Consider the following 18,204-nt stretch of genomic DNA (forward strand, 5'->3'; position numbering starts at 1 on the left):
GGTTCTTCTGGCAGCAGTGCCCTTCAGGTTCATCCATCATCTGATGGAAGAGGAATCTGACTACTGGTCCCTGATAGTTCTTTATCCCCAGCAATACATGGAAGTTTCATTCAGCTGTGGCAGAAGAAAGCAGCACAATAAGATCCCCTCCTAATCCCAGCCCTCCTGTCTGCCCACCTTCGTGTGTGTGTATTCTCTTGTCTCATGAATAACATTTTTGTATGTCTTTAATCTTGGCTCCTGTACCACACATCTCTGCAACCCATTTGGGGGCAGAGGCTTCTTTTATGTGTGTTTATTCTGTGTGTAGGCGTTCCTCAGATGCTCTGGGCGTTGGACCCACCTCTTCCCCACCTCTGGTTTTTGGTCACCCCTTTGGAGACTGCGATGGGTTGTATCCAACTAAGTTTTACTCCTACCCCCTGAACTTAATGGGCCTATGCTCTTCATGCCCGTGAATAGTGTGGTGGCACCTACCCTTTAAAATTCCCTCCTCTTAAATATGAGACAGGCGTCGTTTCTGTTGCCCTTTGGGCACCTATAAAAGACCTTCCCCTTCCAACAAGCCTTTTAGGCAAGAGACCTTTCCCAGTCTGCATCTGAACTGGAATTGTTTTTAAGGCATTTTAATATTTTTAAGTCTTCTTGTTTGCCCCCCTGGGCTGCTTTGGGGGGAAAGGAAGGGTACAAATAAAATAAAATATTAAATTTCAATGAGTCTATCAGAAACACTGCCTCCTTCCCTACAGACCCTCTCAAAATCAGCAGAGAAGGCCCTCTTGGTAGTTGCCCTGCCCTCGGAAGCATAAGGGGTGGCAGCACGGGAGAGGGCCTTCTCTGTGGCAGCCCCTAGGCTGTGGAACTCCACCCTGCAGAGGTGTCTCTCGTTCCTATTATGGAGTTTTGCCATATGCTAAAGATGGGTGGCGCTGTGGTCTAAACCATGGAGACTAGGGCTTGCTGATCAGAAGGTCGGCGGTTTGAATCCCCGTGACGGGGTGAGCTCCCGTTGCTTGGTCCCTGCTCCTGCCAACCTAGCAGTTCAAAAGCAAGCAGTGCAAGTAGATAAATAGGTACGGCTCTGGCAGGAAGGTAAATGGCGTTTCCATGTGCTGCTCTGGTTTGCCAGAAGTGGCTTTGTCATGCTGGCCACATGACCTGGAAGCTGGCCAGTAAAGCGAGATGAGTGCCACAACCCCAGAGTTGTCCGCGACTGGACCTAATGGTCAGGGGTCCCTTTACCTTTACCTTTACCTTTAAAGGTGCATCTCCTTATCCTGGCCTTTGACACCTAAGGTAGGGGTGTGTGTGTGTGTGTGTGTGTGTGTGTGTACAGCCGACTCTAGTTGTGGTTGCAGTTCATTTTTAAAGGAGTTTGCCCCCTAGGGCATTTGGGTGAAGGATGAATAACAAACACAGTCATTGTCACAGCAATAATACTTGGATTAGGACTAAAGTTGGATACAACCCTATGTTTCTTTCTTACTTGTGCTCTCTTGTCTTGTCTGTCACCTCACTTTCTCTCTCGCTCTCTGCGTCCTGAATGTCTTTGTTTCTTTGTTTTCAAGCCAACTGACCAATGAGATCCCAGCGTAAGTAGATCTCCTTCCTCGCCCTCCCACCCTCTGTAATCACCATCTCACATCAACCATCCTGCCACCTACCAACCCCAACCCCAACCACGTCACTCAGTCACCACCACCGTTCACTTGGGAATAAGAACTGAAAGGGAGCCTTCTTGGAGGGGGGGCAGGGGACAGGTGGTCCTACAGGGGAGCACCCACACCTTCACTTTACACAGATGTGTGCATTGTATTAGACTTAAGCCACAGCCCCAGAGCTGCCTGTCATCCTTACCCCATTCCCAGCACCCAGGATATATGCCAAGACATAGGTTATGCAAAAGAGAGCCGTAGTCTGAATTTTTTCAGCAGCTCACCGAGCAAAAAAACAAGGGGGGGTGAGAGTTATCCCAGCTAAACGGTTCCACTAACACAAGGAGTTTTAAAACATTTGTTTCTTAATGAGAATTTATTGGTGGAAAGGGGGGAAATGCACAAAAAAGGGAAAACGAAACAACCGCTGGGTTTGTCAGCTCACGTTCACAATACAGTGGTACCTCTAGTTACAAACTTAATTCATTCTGGAGGTCCATTCTTAACCTGAAACTGTTCTTAACTAGAGGCGTGCTTTCGCTAATGGGGCCTCTTGCTGCCCCTGAGCCGCCAGCACACAATTTTCGTTCTCATCCTGGGGCAAAGTTCTCAACTCGAGGTAACTCTTCCAGGTTAGCGGAGTTTGTAACCTGAAGCGTTTGTAACCTGAGGCATTTATAACTCGAGGTACCACTGTACACTGAAAATCAGTAAACGAGACATTAAGGTCTTCTGACCATTGCATAAGAGATGGTGAGTGTTTAATCCTTCCAGGAGTTTTAGCTGTGCCATGGTGCTTCCCCAGCCTCTCCTGTGTGCCCTGTAAATCTGCAGCAAATTTATAGGGCCTGCAAAGGGGGGGGGGGCAGAAGGGAGGGGGGAAGCTCCATTGCACACCTAAAACTCATTGCAGTAGCAGAACTGTTTTGCTGGACACCTTCTGTGAGGACTTCAGATCCATGCAAGGACCTAACAGGCTGGGGTGAGCTCTTCCAACTCTTCATGCACTAAAACACCAAATCTGAAATGCCACCCCTTAACAATGGGCCTTATTATCTTCTTGTGGCAGTTTTCCCCATGAGGACTAGTGACCTGAATTAAAACTAACATTGTTTCAGAATCATGGCATTATACACATATATAGGTTGGGGCCTCTGTGGATCTCCTAAGTAATCACACAGTTGCTTTTCTACATCTGTGACATCTAAAGGACTTTTTAAAAGAGAGGCACACACACAAAGTCTAACCAATTGTTGAAAATTGGATCCAGAACAAATACAGTGGAATGTTACTTTATTCCTTTATATATAGAAACACTTCAAATACATATAAAGAGAGAAGTGAGTGAAAGATTTTCAGTGTGTTGACAATCCATCATGGTCCCCCCCCCACCTCGCTGCTCCTCTACAACATTAAGAAGAAGAAGAAAGAAATTGTTCACCAAATCACATTGAACGAGATGACTTGACAGCTGTGACCCAGCTTTAGCAGGGGTTAAGGGTCTCTGTACAATCTTTGCAGATGAAAACTACCTTGGTGGACCTCAGATCCCATTCCAGAAAGGAAAAAATAACAGATCTCTGTTATATCTCTGGAATTGAAAATGTGTTTTCCAAAAAAATCAAAATCTCTCAAGGTGCCCTTGTGTTCTGGTTAAAAAGTGGGACCAGCAGGTAGTTATAGTTGCTGAGGTTGCCTTACATAATCAGAGACATCACAGGTTGTTTAAAAAACGGCTGGTTTGGGGTTGTTGTTTTTTCCTGAAACAAGCTTTGTTGTTTCACATGGGCAGGCAACTCTGGTCCATCCCTTTTATTGGAATGTCGAATCACTCTTAAGCCACCGCATGCTTGCATTGGTTTGAAAGAAACCCCCTTCTGCATACCTGAGATAATAATACGCTGCTGTACATGTGGTCACTTACTCTGATATGAAATGGACCACCTAATTAATGGGGGGTGGGGTTTGAGGCTCTTTCCTTTGCTTTTCACTCCCTGCCTTGGTTTAACCTCTTGCGACTCTTCCCCCCCCCCTCCCAACTAACCCCAGACTAAAGTGACTTCAAGGGTTTGTTATCTCATAACTGATCGTGTGAACAAACATAATGAAGCTATGTCAAGAGCCTTTATTTAACAAAGAGATAGAGGCCCTTAATTCTTCATCATGTTCCAACCACTTGATCATGTAAACAAATCCAGGGCAGAAGTGAGTTGAAAGGGTGGTCTTTACCCAGAGGCTCAATTCCTCGCCTCTCACTTCTGCCTCCGATGATTATCCCTTAGCTGTTGTAAACAAGCTTAAGGGGCTATTATTTCAGGATGTGCAGAAACCCATTGCGTTGCCCGGTGGTACCACATTTCTCATTTGCAAAGATCTCACAAACTTTAAAGTCCTGCTCATTGCAGACCCCGTTGAAATTAATGGACCTAGGTTAGCAGTCTCCATTAATTCCAATGAGGAGGGCTAAGGCTGGACACAGCCCTGCATTTAGAAAGAGCTGCTGGGATCTCTCAGAGGTTTCGCAGGGACTGGCCACTTCTCACTGTTTGCCTTGGGCGCTTATTGCATGCCTCCCCTTTCTTCCTGCTTCTAAGTCCCGATGCTCTGGACTACCCTCTGGATATCAGGTGAGTGTCAGCAAGGCTTCTGCTCTGGTGTCCAGATGTTTGCTTCCGCTGCCACCATTTCTTCACCTTTTAAAAATCTCCTCTGCATTCCGCTTTGCTCTTATGCATGATTGCTGCATTGTTACATCTTAATAATAATAATAATAATAATCACCATGGGCCTAAAAATGAATAAATCACAGAGCACACAACCAAGCCCAGCTCAGCAAGAGCGCTTTACCCATGAGCTCATTTTGAGACGCCCTTTTTCCATGTTCCTCCCCCCTTGTTTTGAACATGGTCATCATGTTCAAAACAAGGAGGAGGAAAAAATAATCAGATGTTCATGTCTTTCATTTCTGAGCTTTGAGAGCAGGGTTTGCACAGAACGGTTTACCTGATTCAGAGTAACAAGAGCTGACGTGATCCAAATTTCCCAGTTATTGAAAAGCACCAGGGATCTCGAGCCAGAGACACTGGTGGAATGAACCTGGGTACTTTGCTTCCTACGTTCCACCAGGGCAGAGGGAACAGCCAGTCCATTGAAATGACACCCCAACCTTCCATATCTATAAAGCAGTTGTGTGATATTGTGGACTCCAGCTCCCAAGAGCCCCAGCTACACAGCTGGTGGCCAGGGATGGTGGGAGTTGTAGTCCAGCAACATCTGGAGGGCCACCAGTTCCCTATACCTGCTCTAAAAATCTAAATATTCCACTAAAGGGTGTAAGAAGAGCCCTATTGGATCAGCCATTGCTAGTCTTAATCTCTGCAGGTTTTACAGGTCCGAAGCTTACCCGGTAAAATGAGGTTGTGCGCAGTCACAATTGCAGACCAGTTGCTGTCACATGGTGCACTGCTGCAGAGCTCCCCTCTCAAAAAGATAAAAGGGTTGGGACCGACGCTAGTCCTACTCAGCGTAGACCCTTTAAAATTAATGGAGGTGATGAACTCAGGGCCATTAATTTCAGCGGGCCTGCTCTCTGGCTGAGTGGGACTTGGCAGTTGACAACCCAAACATCTTAGCAACATTTGGGAGCTTGGTTTCAATTACTAGATTGCCGTAACAAGCTAATCCAGATAACTTGCAAAATAATAATAATAAATTAATTAAGAATGGAAAGGCTGGGGGGTGGGGACCAGCAGTGTGCATCCAATCATCCTTAATAAAGCTGTTATCTGCCGAGGCCAGAACTAATGAGAAGAATCAAATTAAGAGGTTCTCAATTCCATTCACGCAACGGATAAATTAAAGCGAGCATCCATCTCAAACAGAAAACAGCCAAGTGAGGATCTAAGTATGACATAGTAGCCACTTCTTATTGGACTAACTGGCAGCAGAGTCAGAGATGGCATTCAGGTTTTCCTCTTGCCTTATTCCCAGGTGCTGTTTTAAGAACAGAAGAAGGGCCCTGATGAATCAGACCACAATCTAGAGCAGCATCCATAGTTGTATCCAGTGCCAGCCCTACTCAAAGTAGACCCATTGAAGTTAATGTGAGTGGCTAACTTGGATTCATTACTTCCAGTGGGTATACTCTGAGTAGGAGTTAGTTGAATACAACTGGGCATCCCTGACAGTTGAGGCTGGCACTGCCCTGACCTCATCCAGATGCCAGCTTCCTGCCTTCTTGCGTCCCTCCAGTCCTGGGGGTGGCCCTGTCTGCCAGCTTTCACCTCCTTAGCTTCAGTTGCCACCCTTGTAGCACTTAGCAGGGAGGAGGAAGAGGATGGGGACAAACCTAGAATTAGCTAGTTCGGCCTGCCATTGGCTCTGGCTCAGGGCATCCTGTCCTTCACCCTACCTGACTCAAAAAGAACATAAGTCGAGCTAGCTGGGACAGGCCAAAGGCTCACCTAGGCCAACCTCCTCTTCCCACAGTGGCCAGCCTGCGGAGCCTGAGAGGAAAACCTGGGCACAGCAGCCACCACTTCCCTCCACTTTCCCCTGGGTAGCTCACATGAATGGCTTCAAGGCCTTGGGGCTGCCCATCTTGGCTATTTAGTTAACAGCTTCTGGACACACAAGCTCCATTTAGCTAAGAGCCGTTGACAGACTTCTTTATGGGCTAGTGTCCTCCTCGTTAAAAATACTTGAAGCATTGCACACATTTTTAGTGGCCGTATTTATAAAGGGTGTTAGAACTCCTTTCAGGTCGTTTGGTATTATTGGGTCATAGCTGGTGTTAATCCTACTCAGAATAGACCTGTTTGAATCCGTGGACATGACCGATGTAGGTCCATTAATTTCAGTGGCTATACTCTTGAGTTAACACACAGTTAACCTACTATTATTTATTACATTTGTCACTCACTACATGAAATGTATCAGAGTGACTTAAATGTTGTTGTCTTTTTAAAGAAATGCAAATGCAAAAGTTTAAAACAAAACATCAAAATAATAAAACATTATCTGCTAGAAGTGGTCATTCTCCAATATTATAAAAAAGGAGGAATCCTGCCCCACCCCACTGAACAATGAGCACCTCAACATTTGTTCCTATCCAAAATTGGTCCTACGTGGAGCAAACCCATTGAAACGAATAAAGATGGCTAGCTAAGCTCCATTAATTACAATGGGTCTCCTGTGAGTAAAAAGTAGTTGGCTAGAACCCATAATTTTTTAGAACCGCTCACCTCACAATTCAGTAAATTCTCCCCCACTTTTCTAAAAGCTTCTGAATTTGTTTCAATGTGGAATTCACCAACAGCCACTGGCCACCTATTTCTATCCTGTGTCTGTTGAGGGATGAAACACTCTTCTTTCCCATGCTGTTGTGTGTCTCGTGTTGTGTGGTACGTGCGTGGTACATGTGCGTCTTTGTGGCAGTTGAAGCTTGAAAAAGCCCTTTCTTCTAAGGCCTATAGGCCTTCTATATGCTTGTCAAAGCAACCTTATTTCCTTCTCAGATATGAGGCCCGGGGCCAAGCTAGGCCTGAGCTAGAAAAAAATGGGACTTTCTCCGTGGTTTGGTTGCCTCAGTAGTCTGCAAGGTGAAACAGGGTGTCCTTTTGTAGCGTTCTTCAGAACGCAAACTCCATCCCGTTTTCTGAATGGATGTTGTCACCTGGTGATGCTTCCACCTCAAATTGGCGTACACCGTTGAAACAACGCTGAGAACTGGGACTCAGCACCAGCCACTCACCCATCGAGAATGCAGCTCTCCCTCCTTGTGTCATTATGTGGGCGTACAAGGAGTGGGGAGATCCCTCCCCCCCATCTCAGAATCTGACACCCCACTTTATCTCCATGCAGTGAGAAGGCCTTGCAGTCGAACCACTTTGAGCTGAGCATCAAGACCGAAGCCACGCAAGGCCTCATCCTCTGGAGCGGGAAAGGACTGGAGCGTTCAGATTACATTGCTTTGGCCATTGTGGACGGCCGCGTACAGATGACCTATGACCTTGGCTCCAAGCCTATGGTCCTGCGTTCCACTGTCCCAGTCAACACAAACCAGTGGATCCAAATCAAAGCATACAGGTGAGAGACACTTGGGGAGAATGCTTGCTCACAGTATCATTTGTCAGCCTCTTCCTTCAACCTTCATAAGCTGCTTCAGCCAGGGATGTCCAACTTCTGAGAAACTGCTATTTACTCCCAGTAAAAAGACATTGGCAGTGACTTGCCCATTGTATTGACCAGAGTTATTGAGTTTTCTTAGGGAGCCAAAGTTGTTTGCGGGGGCGTCAGGGTCCCGCAATCGACCAGGGACACCCCACAACCGACCAGTAGATCGCGATCGACCTGTTGGACATCCCTGCTGAGCATTGGTTTTGAATGTCGAGCATCACACATTCAGTCCTGGGCATGCCAAGTTAGGACTGGGAAAGGTTCCCTGTCTGAAACTTCTTAAGAGCTGCTGCCAGTCGGTGTAGAGAATACTGAGCTAGATAGAACCTATGATCTGACTCAGGGTAAGTTGCCGTAACTTCAGAAGTTATGTGAAAAATGGAAATTCAGTAGTTTGAGTCGGGACGGAGATCTTTCAGCTGTTTGTGGCCTGAGTCATCTAGGGCTTTAAACACTAGTGTGAGCAGCTTTACAGAAACCAGTAACAAACTGGCAACTAGTCAGCCATCCTAGGCTCTGCCTGATTGAGCTGTGATTCCTGCATTGCAGGGGTTGGACTAGATGACCCTTGGGAAACCCTCCAACTCTAGAGTTCTGTTATTCTAAGAAGGATGGGATATAGTAGTAGTGAAAACAATGGCAACATAAGCTGCTTTATGCCAAGTCAGACCATTAATCCATCTAGCTCAATATAGTCTGCACTGGCAACATTGCCTGAAATGGAATTGCCATTCTTTTAAAGCAAATTCTGAAAGTCCTTTGTCCAGCCTATTTCAAGTAGTCCAGATGACTAGCAATCGCTCTCGGGGGTCTCGGGCAAAAATCTTCCCCAGCTCTATCTGGAGATGCCAGGGATCGAACCTGGGACCTTCTGCATACAAAGCAGGAGCTCTGCCACTGAGCCCACAGCCCTTGTCCCTTGCTTCCATGGTGTTCCCGATCCCAGATAATGTTCCTCCTTTCCTCTGCACCATGTGAGGCTAAGGAAGCAAAGGGTCACCCCTAGAGCTTGGCAGGTCATGCACACACATACAAAAATAATCCTCGGGTGACTCAGACTGCCTTTGGGCAGATCGTGCCTAGACTTGTCCACCCTGGGCTCTAGGAAGAGGTCCCAAAGGGTCAAGCAAAAAGTCCTTTCCACTGCGTTGTAATGCCTATGGCTTTGGCAGTTCACCCTCATGAACATCTTATTTCCCCCGCCCACCTCTGGGTTTTTATTTTTATCTCGGATGTGTGGTTGAGATACCTAAAGCGGAGGGGGTGGGTTCTGCAGCTGCCTTTTGAGGTCCAGGATGGAGTGATGAGTGTGTGTGTGTGTGTGCTTGAATAACATGGGGCAAGGGAGAGAGAGGAGCTTATCCTCTGACCTTATGTGGCACCCTCTCCTTAGCTCAGGGGTCAGCAAACCTTTTCAGCAGGGGGCCGGTCCACTGTGCAGGGGGGACCTTGTGGGGGGCCAGACTATATTTTTTGGGGGAAATGAACAAATTCCTATGCCCCACAAATAACCCAGAGATGCATTTTAAATCAAAGAACACATTCTACTCATGGAAAAACATGCTGATTCCTGGACCGTCCGCTGGCCGGATTTAGAAGGCGATTGGGCCAGATCTGGCCCCTGGGCCTTAGTTTGTCTACCCATGCCTTAGCTGCTCCATTTAGAAGGCAAGGAGGGTCCATGAATTGGCTAGATTGGGGAGGAGCCTGCAGTGGGGCTTGTAGATATTAGAACCGTCTTCCCCACCTTCAATCTAGGGGGCCCAAATGGTGCTTTGAAGGGAGCTGAAACCTTGAAACTAATCATGCAAATGAAGGCTTGTTTCCTGGGCTGTCATTCAGTGAACAAGATACTAATTGATGAGTCATGCGAGCTTTTTTGAACCAAGTAATTGATTCATCAAGTGCTCTTAGATTTCCAGGACCGTAAAAACATTTCAGAAGCAAAGAGCAGGCTTTACTTTGTTTTCAGGAAATGCACACATAACATCACAGAATAATCTTAGAAGAGGCGCTCCTTCAAAAACATCTCAGAAATAGATGCCCCAGTTAATCAGGTAGCAGAATTTCCCCCCACCCCAATTGTCTTAGTTCTTAAAATTCCTAATGGCAAGAATAATTTTAGAAGACACATTCTGTCCCATGGCTGTGTGTGAGAGAGAAAGGAAACACCTCTTTAACTATGCCACTTGCTATTGGCATTTTTTATAAGCACTTGTATGAGAAATATATGAAATTAGGGAGGAAAACCAGGACACAATCTTAAGTCAATCGTTCTTCACTTTTTTTTAACTCCACTCTTCAGTCGAAAAGGTTCACAGAGCTGCTTTCAGGCCAAGGAAACCCAAACAGTCCCAGCTCTCAGGCTTAGTGTCTAAAAGATATGACCCGCAAAGAGAAAGAGATTTTTTTTTTGGGGGGGGGGGAGCAAATCCAGGCACCAGTTCTTAAAGTTACAGATCTTTGTAACAAGCAGCTGGGATGGGAGCAGTTCGGATAGTCTAATGGGATGTCTGCCACTCAGTTATAGATAAAGAGGAAGACAAGCCAAAAGCAGCTGGTTTTTTAAGCAAGGCTGATGGAGTAGCCTTGCATCCCGTCTCTCTACTGCAGCCTGAAAATGGCTGCTGCTAAATGACAGCTGAGACAGAGCCCAAAGGTAAACTGGTCTCTCAGCAAAGCCGTTGAAATGAATATGTTGCTAAATATTTCAACATTTTAAGGAAAATGGCTGGTCAAACAATGTTTACTGTTTTATTTTTACAAGGTTTGTGGGGTGCTTAGGAAAGAAAAATGTCATAGGTACTGGGGGTAGGTTGTCTCTGTGAAACCGAGTGGCGAACAATTACCACCAAGGTAACCAAATCCCTCTAGAAGAAGGAGAGCAAAGCAAAATTTCCTCCACCTGGTAGGAACCAACGTTCCACACATGTAGAACCCCGAGCCTTTTAGCAACGGCTTGCATTTCCCCTTCTTTCTGCAGAGTGCATCGAGATGGGTCCTTGCAGGTTGGCAACGAGTCCCCCATCACAGGCTCCTCGCCTCTTGGAGCAACTCAGTTGGACACAGACGGGGCTCTTTGGCTGGGTGAGTTGAACCCCACTTAATCCAGGTTGTGTACTTGCCTGCCACACAGGGCGTTGGCTGGCAAAACCCTTCCTCCAGGTAGCCTGGTAGCTTCCAGAATAGACTGAAAGAAAACACTCCACACTAAAGGCCCAAATTGCTGCTGCTGCTGCTGCACCATCGAAGCACATAGCATTTTAAAGAGAAGGGATTGTGACCAAATAGGTCCCACTCAGAGTAGACCCGTCGAAGTTCACAGACGCAACTAACTTAGGCCTGTTCTTTTCAGTGGGTCTAACTCTGAGTAGAACTTAATTAAATTCTAACTTAGCCATGTCTATTAATTGGAACAGGTTTACTCTGAGTAGAACCATCACTGAATACAAGTCAGAGGAAGAAAAAGAGGGATGGCCTCAGTTCAAAGAGCATTTGTCCCCCATGCATTTTGAAGAAGATATTTTTCAGAGGAAACATGGCAGTTTTACCTCTGTCTTCTAACACTCCAAATATTCTTTTGCAAATGGTTCACCATCATGATTTGGAGTGTGCAGAGCACGAGAGTTATAGAACCCTATAACTGAAAGGTTGTAAATGACCCCCCAAGGGTTATTTATTGCAACTGCCTGAAATGCAGGAATGACAGCTAAAGAATCCCAGGCTGATGGCCATCCAGCCTCTGTTTCAAAAGCCCCCAAGGAATGAGAGCCCACCACTTTCCAAGGCAGTCCTGTGTTTCCCATAAGGAAGATCTCCTTCGAAAACGACGTTACTGTCATGTGCACTTCACAGAGTCGGGTCGCTGCCCCAAGGAATACATAGTACATTTGGCATGGGGAGAGCGATACAGAAGGGAGGGGAGGAAGATGGAGAATGTGAGTGAACAGAGCGAAAGAGGTGTGTTGCCAGGTGAGAGTTCACCTTAACCCTCTCCTTTGCTCTCCCTTCCCCACCTGCGCCCTCTTTTGCAGGAGGACTAGAGAAGCTCAGCATGGCTCACAAACTCCCCAAAGCCTACAGCACCGGCTACGTTGGCTGCATAAGAGACGTCACTGTCGACCGTCAAGAACTGCACTTGGTGGAGGACGCTTTAAACAACCCCACCATATTACACTGCTCAGCCAAATAATATGGCCTGCGGCCCTCCCTCCCTCTCTCCTCCCTTCCCTCCCTCCCTCCCTTCCTCCCCCCTCCCCCCTCATCCTTCTGGCTATTGCTGTAATTATTTTCTATTTTTGTAAACTTATTGCTTTTTATATTTTTGTGGGGGAAGGGAGGGGGGAAAGCGAGGAGACAGAGAAGAAGAAGAGGAGGAAGAAGAAGAAGAGACGGAAGATAAAACTTTGGGTTGGGGGGAGTCATTTTTGGTTAATTTTTTTGGTGCACTGTTCTCTCTCATCCAAGCTGGTTGGACTCTTGAGCAGGAGCCAAGCCTCCCTGTGGGGTGTTTTTTTTTTTTTTAATTATTATTATTTAGAAAAAGAAGAAGAAGAAATCCTTCCAGGCAATGACCAAGGAGCAAACATGCTCCCACCTTCTATATCCCGCCTTCAGGTGTCATGCTCTGCTGTAAATGCCATACATACTTGAAACTTTTTCTTAAAAAACATCGGTTTTGGAAGTTAACACCCACAAGGAGGAAATCATGACAATTCCTCCCGGACCCCAGGCGACGAACTGAAGCCCTCAAAGGAGCAGAAACCAGAAGTCCTCTTTCATAACAGCTTTGAACAAAAGAAGCAACAGCCAATTGGAGGGGGGGCAAGCAAAGGGGCATGTGGGGAAGGCCGCTCGGTGGGTGGGGGGAAACGGGGTGCCTGCTGACGAGGTCCAAGGAAGTTGGAACAAAAACCTTCAAACCAAGGCACCCACCTGCTGGTCTTTGCCTTATCTTTAGTCTTAAAGAGGTGTGCTATTATCTTCTTGTAACCACAAATAGGGTGGACAAAAAGTTGGAAAGCCCTCTCGCTCACACGCTCTCATTTTTTTCTTTCAACGTACTTCCAATGCATATACGTGAACTTGGGGGGGGGGGGGCAGGATTCTCCTCTCTCCTGCAGGAATGTCTGGAGTTATGATCTTGCATTAGGGGGCTAGAGAGATTAGAGAGGAGACGGGATGGCAGTACTCCTGGGCAGCACCCAAGTCCTCCCAATGGCTGGAAGGTGACTTGAGTTTCCCAATCCATTCTTTGTTGACCACTGAGCAGCAGTCTTCTTTTGGTTATACTTCATTAGCTCAGATTGGGTCCTCTCTCCCACCCCACCCCACCCCCCCAAAAAGATGCTGGAACTGATAACTGGGGGTCAAGTGGGTGCTTTAACACTCTAGTGAAGGAGGAGGGGAAACCTCTGTATCTCTTCAGATGTGGTTGGATGACAGCTCCTGTCTTCCCTGACCATTGGCCTTGGCAATGAGGAGTGATGGGAGGTGAGGGTTCCAACATTTGGAGAGCCTTGAAAGGACCCCCAGATGATAAGCCTGTCTCCATGTGCTCTATAACCAAAATACTTGTATGGAGGCATAAAGATCTGCTTTTGGGGCCCCCTCCCCTAAAATCCCAATATCTCAAAGACAAAGCCTAGGGATTTGTTCTGAGTTCCAGAACTACATTTGAGCACAAAAGCCCTTTCAACACATGAGAAGTCCCCTTTCTGCAATTTAGCAACCTAACCTTGGTGGGAAAAGCTTTGATGTTTGCCATGGTTAAAAAAATTGGGAGTCAGAAAACCTCGCCATTCTGCTGCCCAGATCACCTCATAGATCTGTCAGTTGAGTTCCTGATCTAGTTTGTGTTCTGGTCGTACGCCGCCTTGCACTTCCGATGGAAACCGCCATATGCGGGGTCAGAGCACAGGGCAAGCGGGAGCCACTCGGCCCACCAGCCCCTCCCAGATATCTATGGTGCTCTACTCCACTTGCCTAACTTTGGGTCTCCCTCCCAAATTCCCCCCCCCCCCCCCATGGCTGTGTTTTATGGATGCCAGCCTGTTGACGGATGAGGAGGAGAGGGAGTCTTATTTCTAAGGTGTGCATGTTAAAGGCAGATTGGGAGGGACGGCAAACCCCAAAGGCCTCTCTGGAACATTCCATACACAGTCGCCTCAGAGATGGCCCCAAGTCTTTTGGGTGCCTGCGGCAGAAAATTCAAATGGCACCCTCTGCCCACCCCCTTTGGTGGTAAATAATGTAATAAAAAAAGACTAAATAACTGAGATTTTCCTGGCTTTTAATGGTGCTTCACAAATGGGAAGAATGCCGCCATCCTGCCTAACAGTTTGGGTAGCCTGTGCAGATAACGTACCCCTCACCCCAAGACAGGCTTGCACAGAGAACCGCCCAAAGAGGAGTTAACAAGTTGGCAACCTGGCTTTTGTTTTTTAAATAACTCCCCCCACCCTATGCACACCCACCCACCCCTTGGACTTGCACAGGAGCAGCTGTGAAACCTATTTCCACACGTTATTTTTATCCAGACATGTCTCGACGCTGTGCGGCCTCGCCACTCTTTGTTGTTTACAACAACCCACCGACAGGAATAGGTCTGAGGCCTCAGACTTACTGCGGGAAAATGATCCTTGGAGATGTTCTCTGTGTGTATGTGTATGTGTATGTGTGGCCGTCCCCCAAAAGAACAACTCCCAGGAGCCCTCGCTGCAAGTGTCAACCAGGCCCTTAAATAGAATATTCTGGATTGCTTTCCAGCTATCTGCCACTCTCAGATTGTGGTATTTATATGCCCCTACCTCATGCAACATGGGCTTTGGAATTGCCAGGTTTCAGAAGGGTTGTAGCCGTAGGGCTAGCAGAATTTATGGCTAGAAGTCCGGAATAGCACAGCTCAACGTTTTCATGAGCTGAGGGCAGTCACACTGCATGTACAGCACCTGGCCTGTTGCGTGAGCAGGTGCTACTCTTGAGCAGCTGACAGGGACCAAAACACCCCAGCCAGGCCAACCAATGGCATCTGATCTGGGTTCCCCTTAGAGTGCATGGGGAGGGGATAAAGTTTCCTATATTCCCACCCGGGGTGAGTGGCTAGAACATCCCCCCCCCCCCCGATTGCCCCTAATCATGCAATGCCTGGTCTGGTCCCAACGAGGTGGTCTCAGCACCAAGGATAGCTCCTATTCCTCTAAAGCGGGCTGGAGGCAAACCAGGCCCTTTTGAGCTGCATCTGTTTCTCTCTTACACTCCACCTTGTTGGAGAACTGCATACAGTGGTACCTTGGGTTACACACACTTCAGGTTACAGACTCCGCTAATCCAGAAATAGTACCTTGGGTTAAGAACTTTGCTTCAGGATGAGAACAGAAATCGTGCTCCGGCGGCGCGGCGGCAGCAGGAGGCCCCATTAGCTAAAGTGGTGCTTCAGGTTAAGAACAGTTTCAGGTTAAGAACGGACCTCCAGAACAAATTAAGTACTTAACCCGAGGTACCACTGTACTCTTAAAAGGCCACCTCTCTGGCCTGAAGAAAGGCATTTCTCTTCTGCTTTGTAGCCTTAGTATTTAGCATAAATACTAAGTAATTAGTAAGTAATACATAAATACTTAGTATTTAGTACTGGCAATGTACTGTTGGGGAGGGCATGTGATGGTTCTGGCTCCAGCTCAAGGGACCCTTGTGCTTTGGGCTATGGCTCAGTGGGCTCCTGCCTGCCATCTCCCTGTTTTCCAGATAAATGCAAATACTCCCGGGCCGTATGTATGCCTCCCTATTTGTGCTTCCCCACATTGGCATACGTGCGCCGGATTTCTTTGTGAAAGGGAAACTGCCCAAAATGCTGCTGCAGGAATGTGTGCAGCAGACCAGACTGCTGGAAAGGGGTGGTTGTGTTTGGACTCTTGGTCTCTGAGGACAAAATACAGTAATAAGTTGTGCTGGGTCATTTCTGGTGTCTTTTGAGTTGGTGCGATGGATTTGTGAAAAGGGGATCATCAGAAGGATGGTGAGGCATCCATCGCCAGTCCGGGCTGGGTAGCGTCTATGGCGAACCTCCCAGGTAGTGCTGGAATCTCCAACCATGAAATGGGCTTCATTCATAGCAAGTGGTGCCTACACAAGAATGCAGGCAGGTTGAGAGTTTCTTCATGCACCTCCACAGGTAGGTTGGTGTTAGGTGTGCTCTATGCATGGGAGATGTGGCTGGATGCAGTAAGAAATTCAATTCACTTGGCATTTAAAGGTAAACTTGCCTTGTCGGCACCTTCCAAAAATAGTACACGGACCAAAAGAAGCCCCTCTTTCAAAGTCTGCTGCTTCGGATTTTGCAACGCAGCTCTCCCAACAATGAGCCAGTTGCGCGAAAATGAATATATTGGGATAAAGTGGCCATTTGAAAATGCATCTGCCAGTGAAAAGCAACATGCAAGGGGGAAACTAGCTTTGCAGAAATAGGTACACGAAGGTAAAACTGCATACAAAGATGTATCGGGAGAAAATCCACACTGAAATGCTGATGAATTCTCATGAGCACTTTAAAAAATAAATATCACAAAATGATGGGGGAAATGGAATTTTAAGATCGGAAAAGTGAGATGGTGATAAGATGAAATGTCCAGATTCATGCCCAGATTCATGCCCACCTACCAGTGAGGAGCCCTACTACCCGAAGTATTTTGGTACATGAATCTCCCATTTATGGTGACGTGTTTGGTGTAGCATGGACCTTTAGTGCTAGGGAAAGTAGTAGGGGATGAGGGCAGCCCCAGTGGTCCTTAGGGATGGAGTAATCCAAGCTGGAAGAGCACCTTCCTAACTTTTATTCGGATTACCAATTAAAAAGCAACACAAAACAGTGTTTTGAAATAACATTTTAAGAGAGGAGAAGCCCATCCTGCCATCTGTTTCAGTCTTCAGGTGGTGACTGAGGAATGCTCTTTAGATACTATTCAGCATGAATTTGGGTCCAGATTGGTGGGACAGCCGCATGGCTTGTGCCGTGTTTATTAGAACCATTTGGAGTTTTCCCCATTGGCCCCACCAGATTTAAATGCCCAAAATGTGTTGTTGGCAGTCGATAGCCTGATTACTGAAGAACCAGGGTTTTCAAAATGATTTTTTTAAAAAAAAAAAATCTGGCATAAGGTTCATCCTAAACAAGATTTATTAAGCTTTGGCTTTCTGTTCAGCAATGTCCAAATACTGCTATTTTTACAAAACGAAAGATTAATGGTAGAGGTTTGGATCTGTTCACTTGGGTCTTCTTTTTAACAAGGGTTTTGATTTTTTAATGTCCATCTGGCATCTGTTTTGGTTTGTTAGCTTCTTAGGGTAAACAAATGACTTACGGCCTGCTGTACGAATTCCGTGGGCTGATGATGCTCTAGCGATGCACTCTAGGGCAGATGTGCTCCCACCTTTAACCAAAATATGCATTTGGGGATCCACTCCTTAATTTTCTATCGTGCATTTGTATGGCAGTCCTGACTTAACTCGGGTTAGGGAGCCTGGTTTAATAACCATTAATTATTGAGTTTTTATGTCAGTCCCCCAGAAATGGTTTTTTTCTTTTTTTTCTTTTCTTTCTTTATTAAAATGGAAACGCTTCCATACATTTAAAAGAGGTGTGGTCCATGTTTCCCTTCCTTTTCTTTTTGAAACTGGTGGGCAGTAGTTTTCAGGACAGATCCACCACCGATAGCTAGATATTCTCCAATAGTTAGATATTCTCTCCCAAGTTCAGAGGCAGTAAGGTAAAGGTAAAGGTACCCCTGCCCGTACGGGCCAGTCTTGCCAGACTCTAGGGTTGTGCGCTCATCTCACTCTAGAGGCCGGGGGCCAGCGCTGTCCGGAGACACTTCCAGGTCACGTGGCCAGCGTGACGAAGCTGCAGCTGGTGAGCCAGCGCAGCACACGGAGCGCTGTTTACCTTCCCGCTGGAGCGGTACCTATTTATTGCACTTAAGGGTGCTTTCAAACTGCTAGGTGGGCAGGAGCTGGGACCGAACGACGGGAGCTCACCCCGCCGCGGGGATTCGAACCGCCGACCATGCGATCGGCAAGTCCTAGGCGCTGAGGTTTTACCCACAGCGCCACCCGCGTCCCTCTGAGGCAGTATATCTTTGAATAAAGTATTGGGAATCACGAGTACAGGAGGGGTATGTAGTTCACTTCCTACCAGCTGCTGCCAAGAAGCACCATGGTGAGAAACAAGATGCGGCACTAGATAGGCCTTTGGTTGTGTGTCCATTTGTTTGGCCCGTTGGTTTTAGCATCACTGTTGTCGACAGGGTGTGCATGTGAAGACACATGAGGTGCTGGCAAGGGATGGTGGGAGTTGTAGTCCAAAACATCTGGTGGGCGA

General features: G+C 47.0%; 1 protein-coding gene across 5 annotated transcripts in view; it reads left to right on the forward strand.

Annotated features, from left to right (window-relative positions):
- AGRN (agrin) overlaps positions 1 to 14,106 on the forward strand; it is a 243,119-nt gene extending 229,013 nt beyond the window's left edge. For 3 of the 5 annotated variants that reach the window (XM_083752360.1, XM_083752361.1, XM_083752364.1), the window contains 4 exons: positions 4,250 to 4,282; positions 7,518 to 7,742; positions 10,816 to 10,919; positions 11,867 to 14,106. In XM_083752360.1, coding sequence (XP_083608486.1) covers positions 4,250 to 4,282; positions 7,518 to 7,742; positions 10,816 to 10,919; positions 11,867 to 12,024 — 520 coding nt within the window. In that variant the 3' untranslated portion in view covers positions 12,025 to 14,106. The remainder of the gene's footprint in view (positions 1 to 4,249; positions 4,283 to 7,517; positions 7,743 to 10,815; positions 10,920 to 11,866) is intronic. The other 2 variants (XM_083752362.1, XM_083752363.1) reach the window with 1 other exon arrangement.
- Positions 14,107 to 18,204: the final 4,098 nt, after the last annotated feature.

The sequence above is a fragment of the Podarcis gaigeae genome (assembly GCF_964106915.1).
Source record: "Podarcis gaigeae genome assembly, chromosome: 8".
Taxonomy (NCBI): Eukaryota; Metazoa; Chordata; class Lepidosauria; order Squamata; family Lacertidae; genus Podarcis; species Podarcis gaigeae.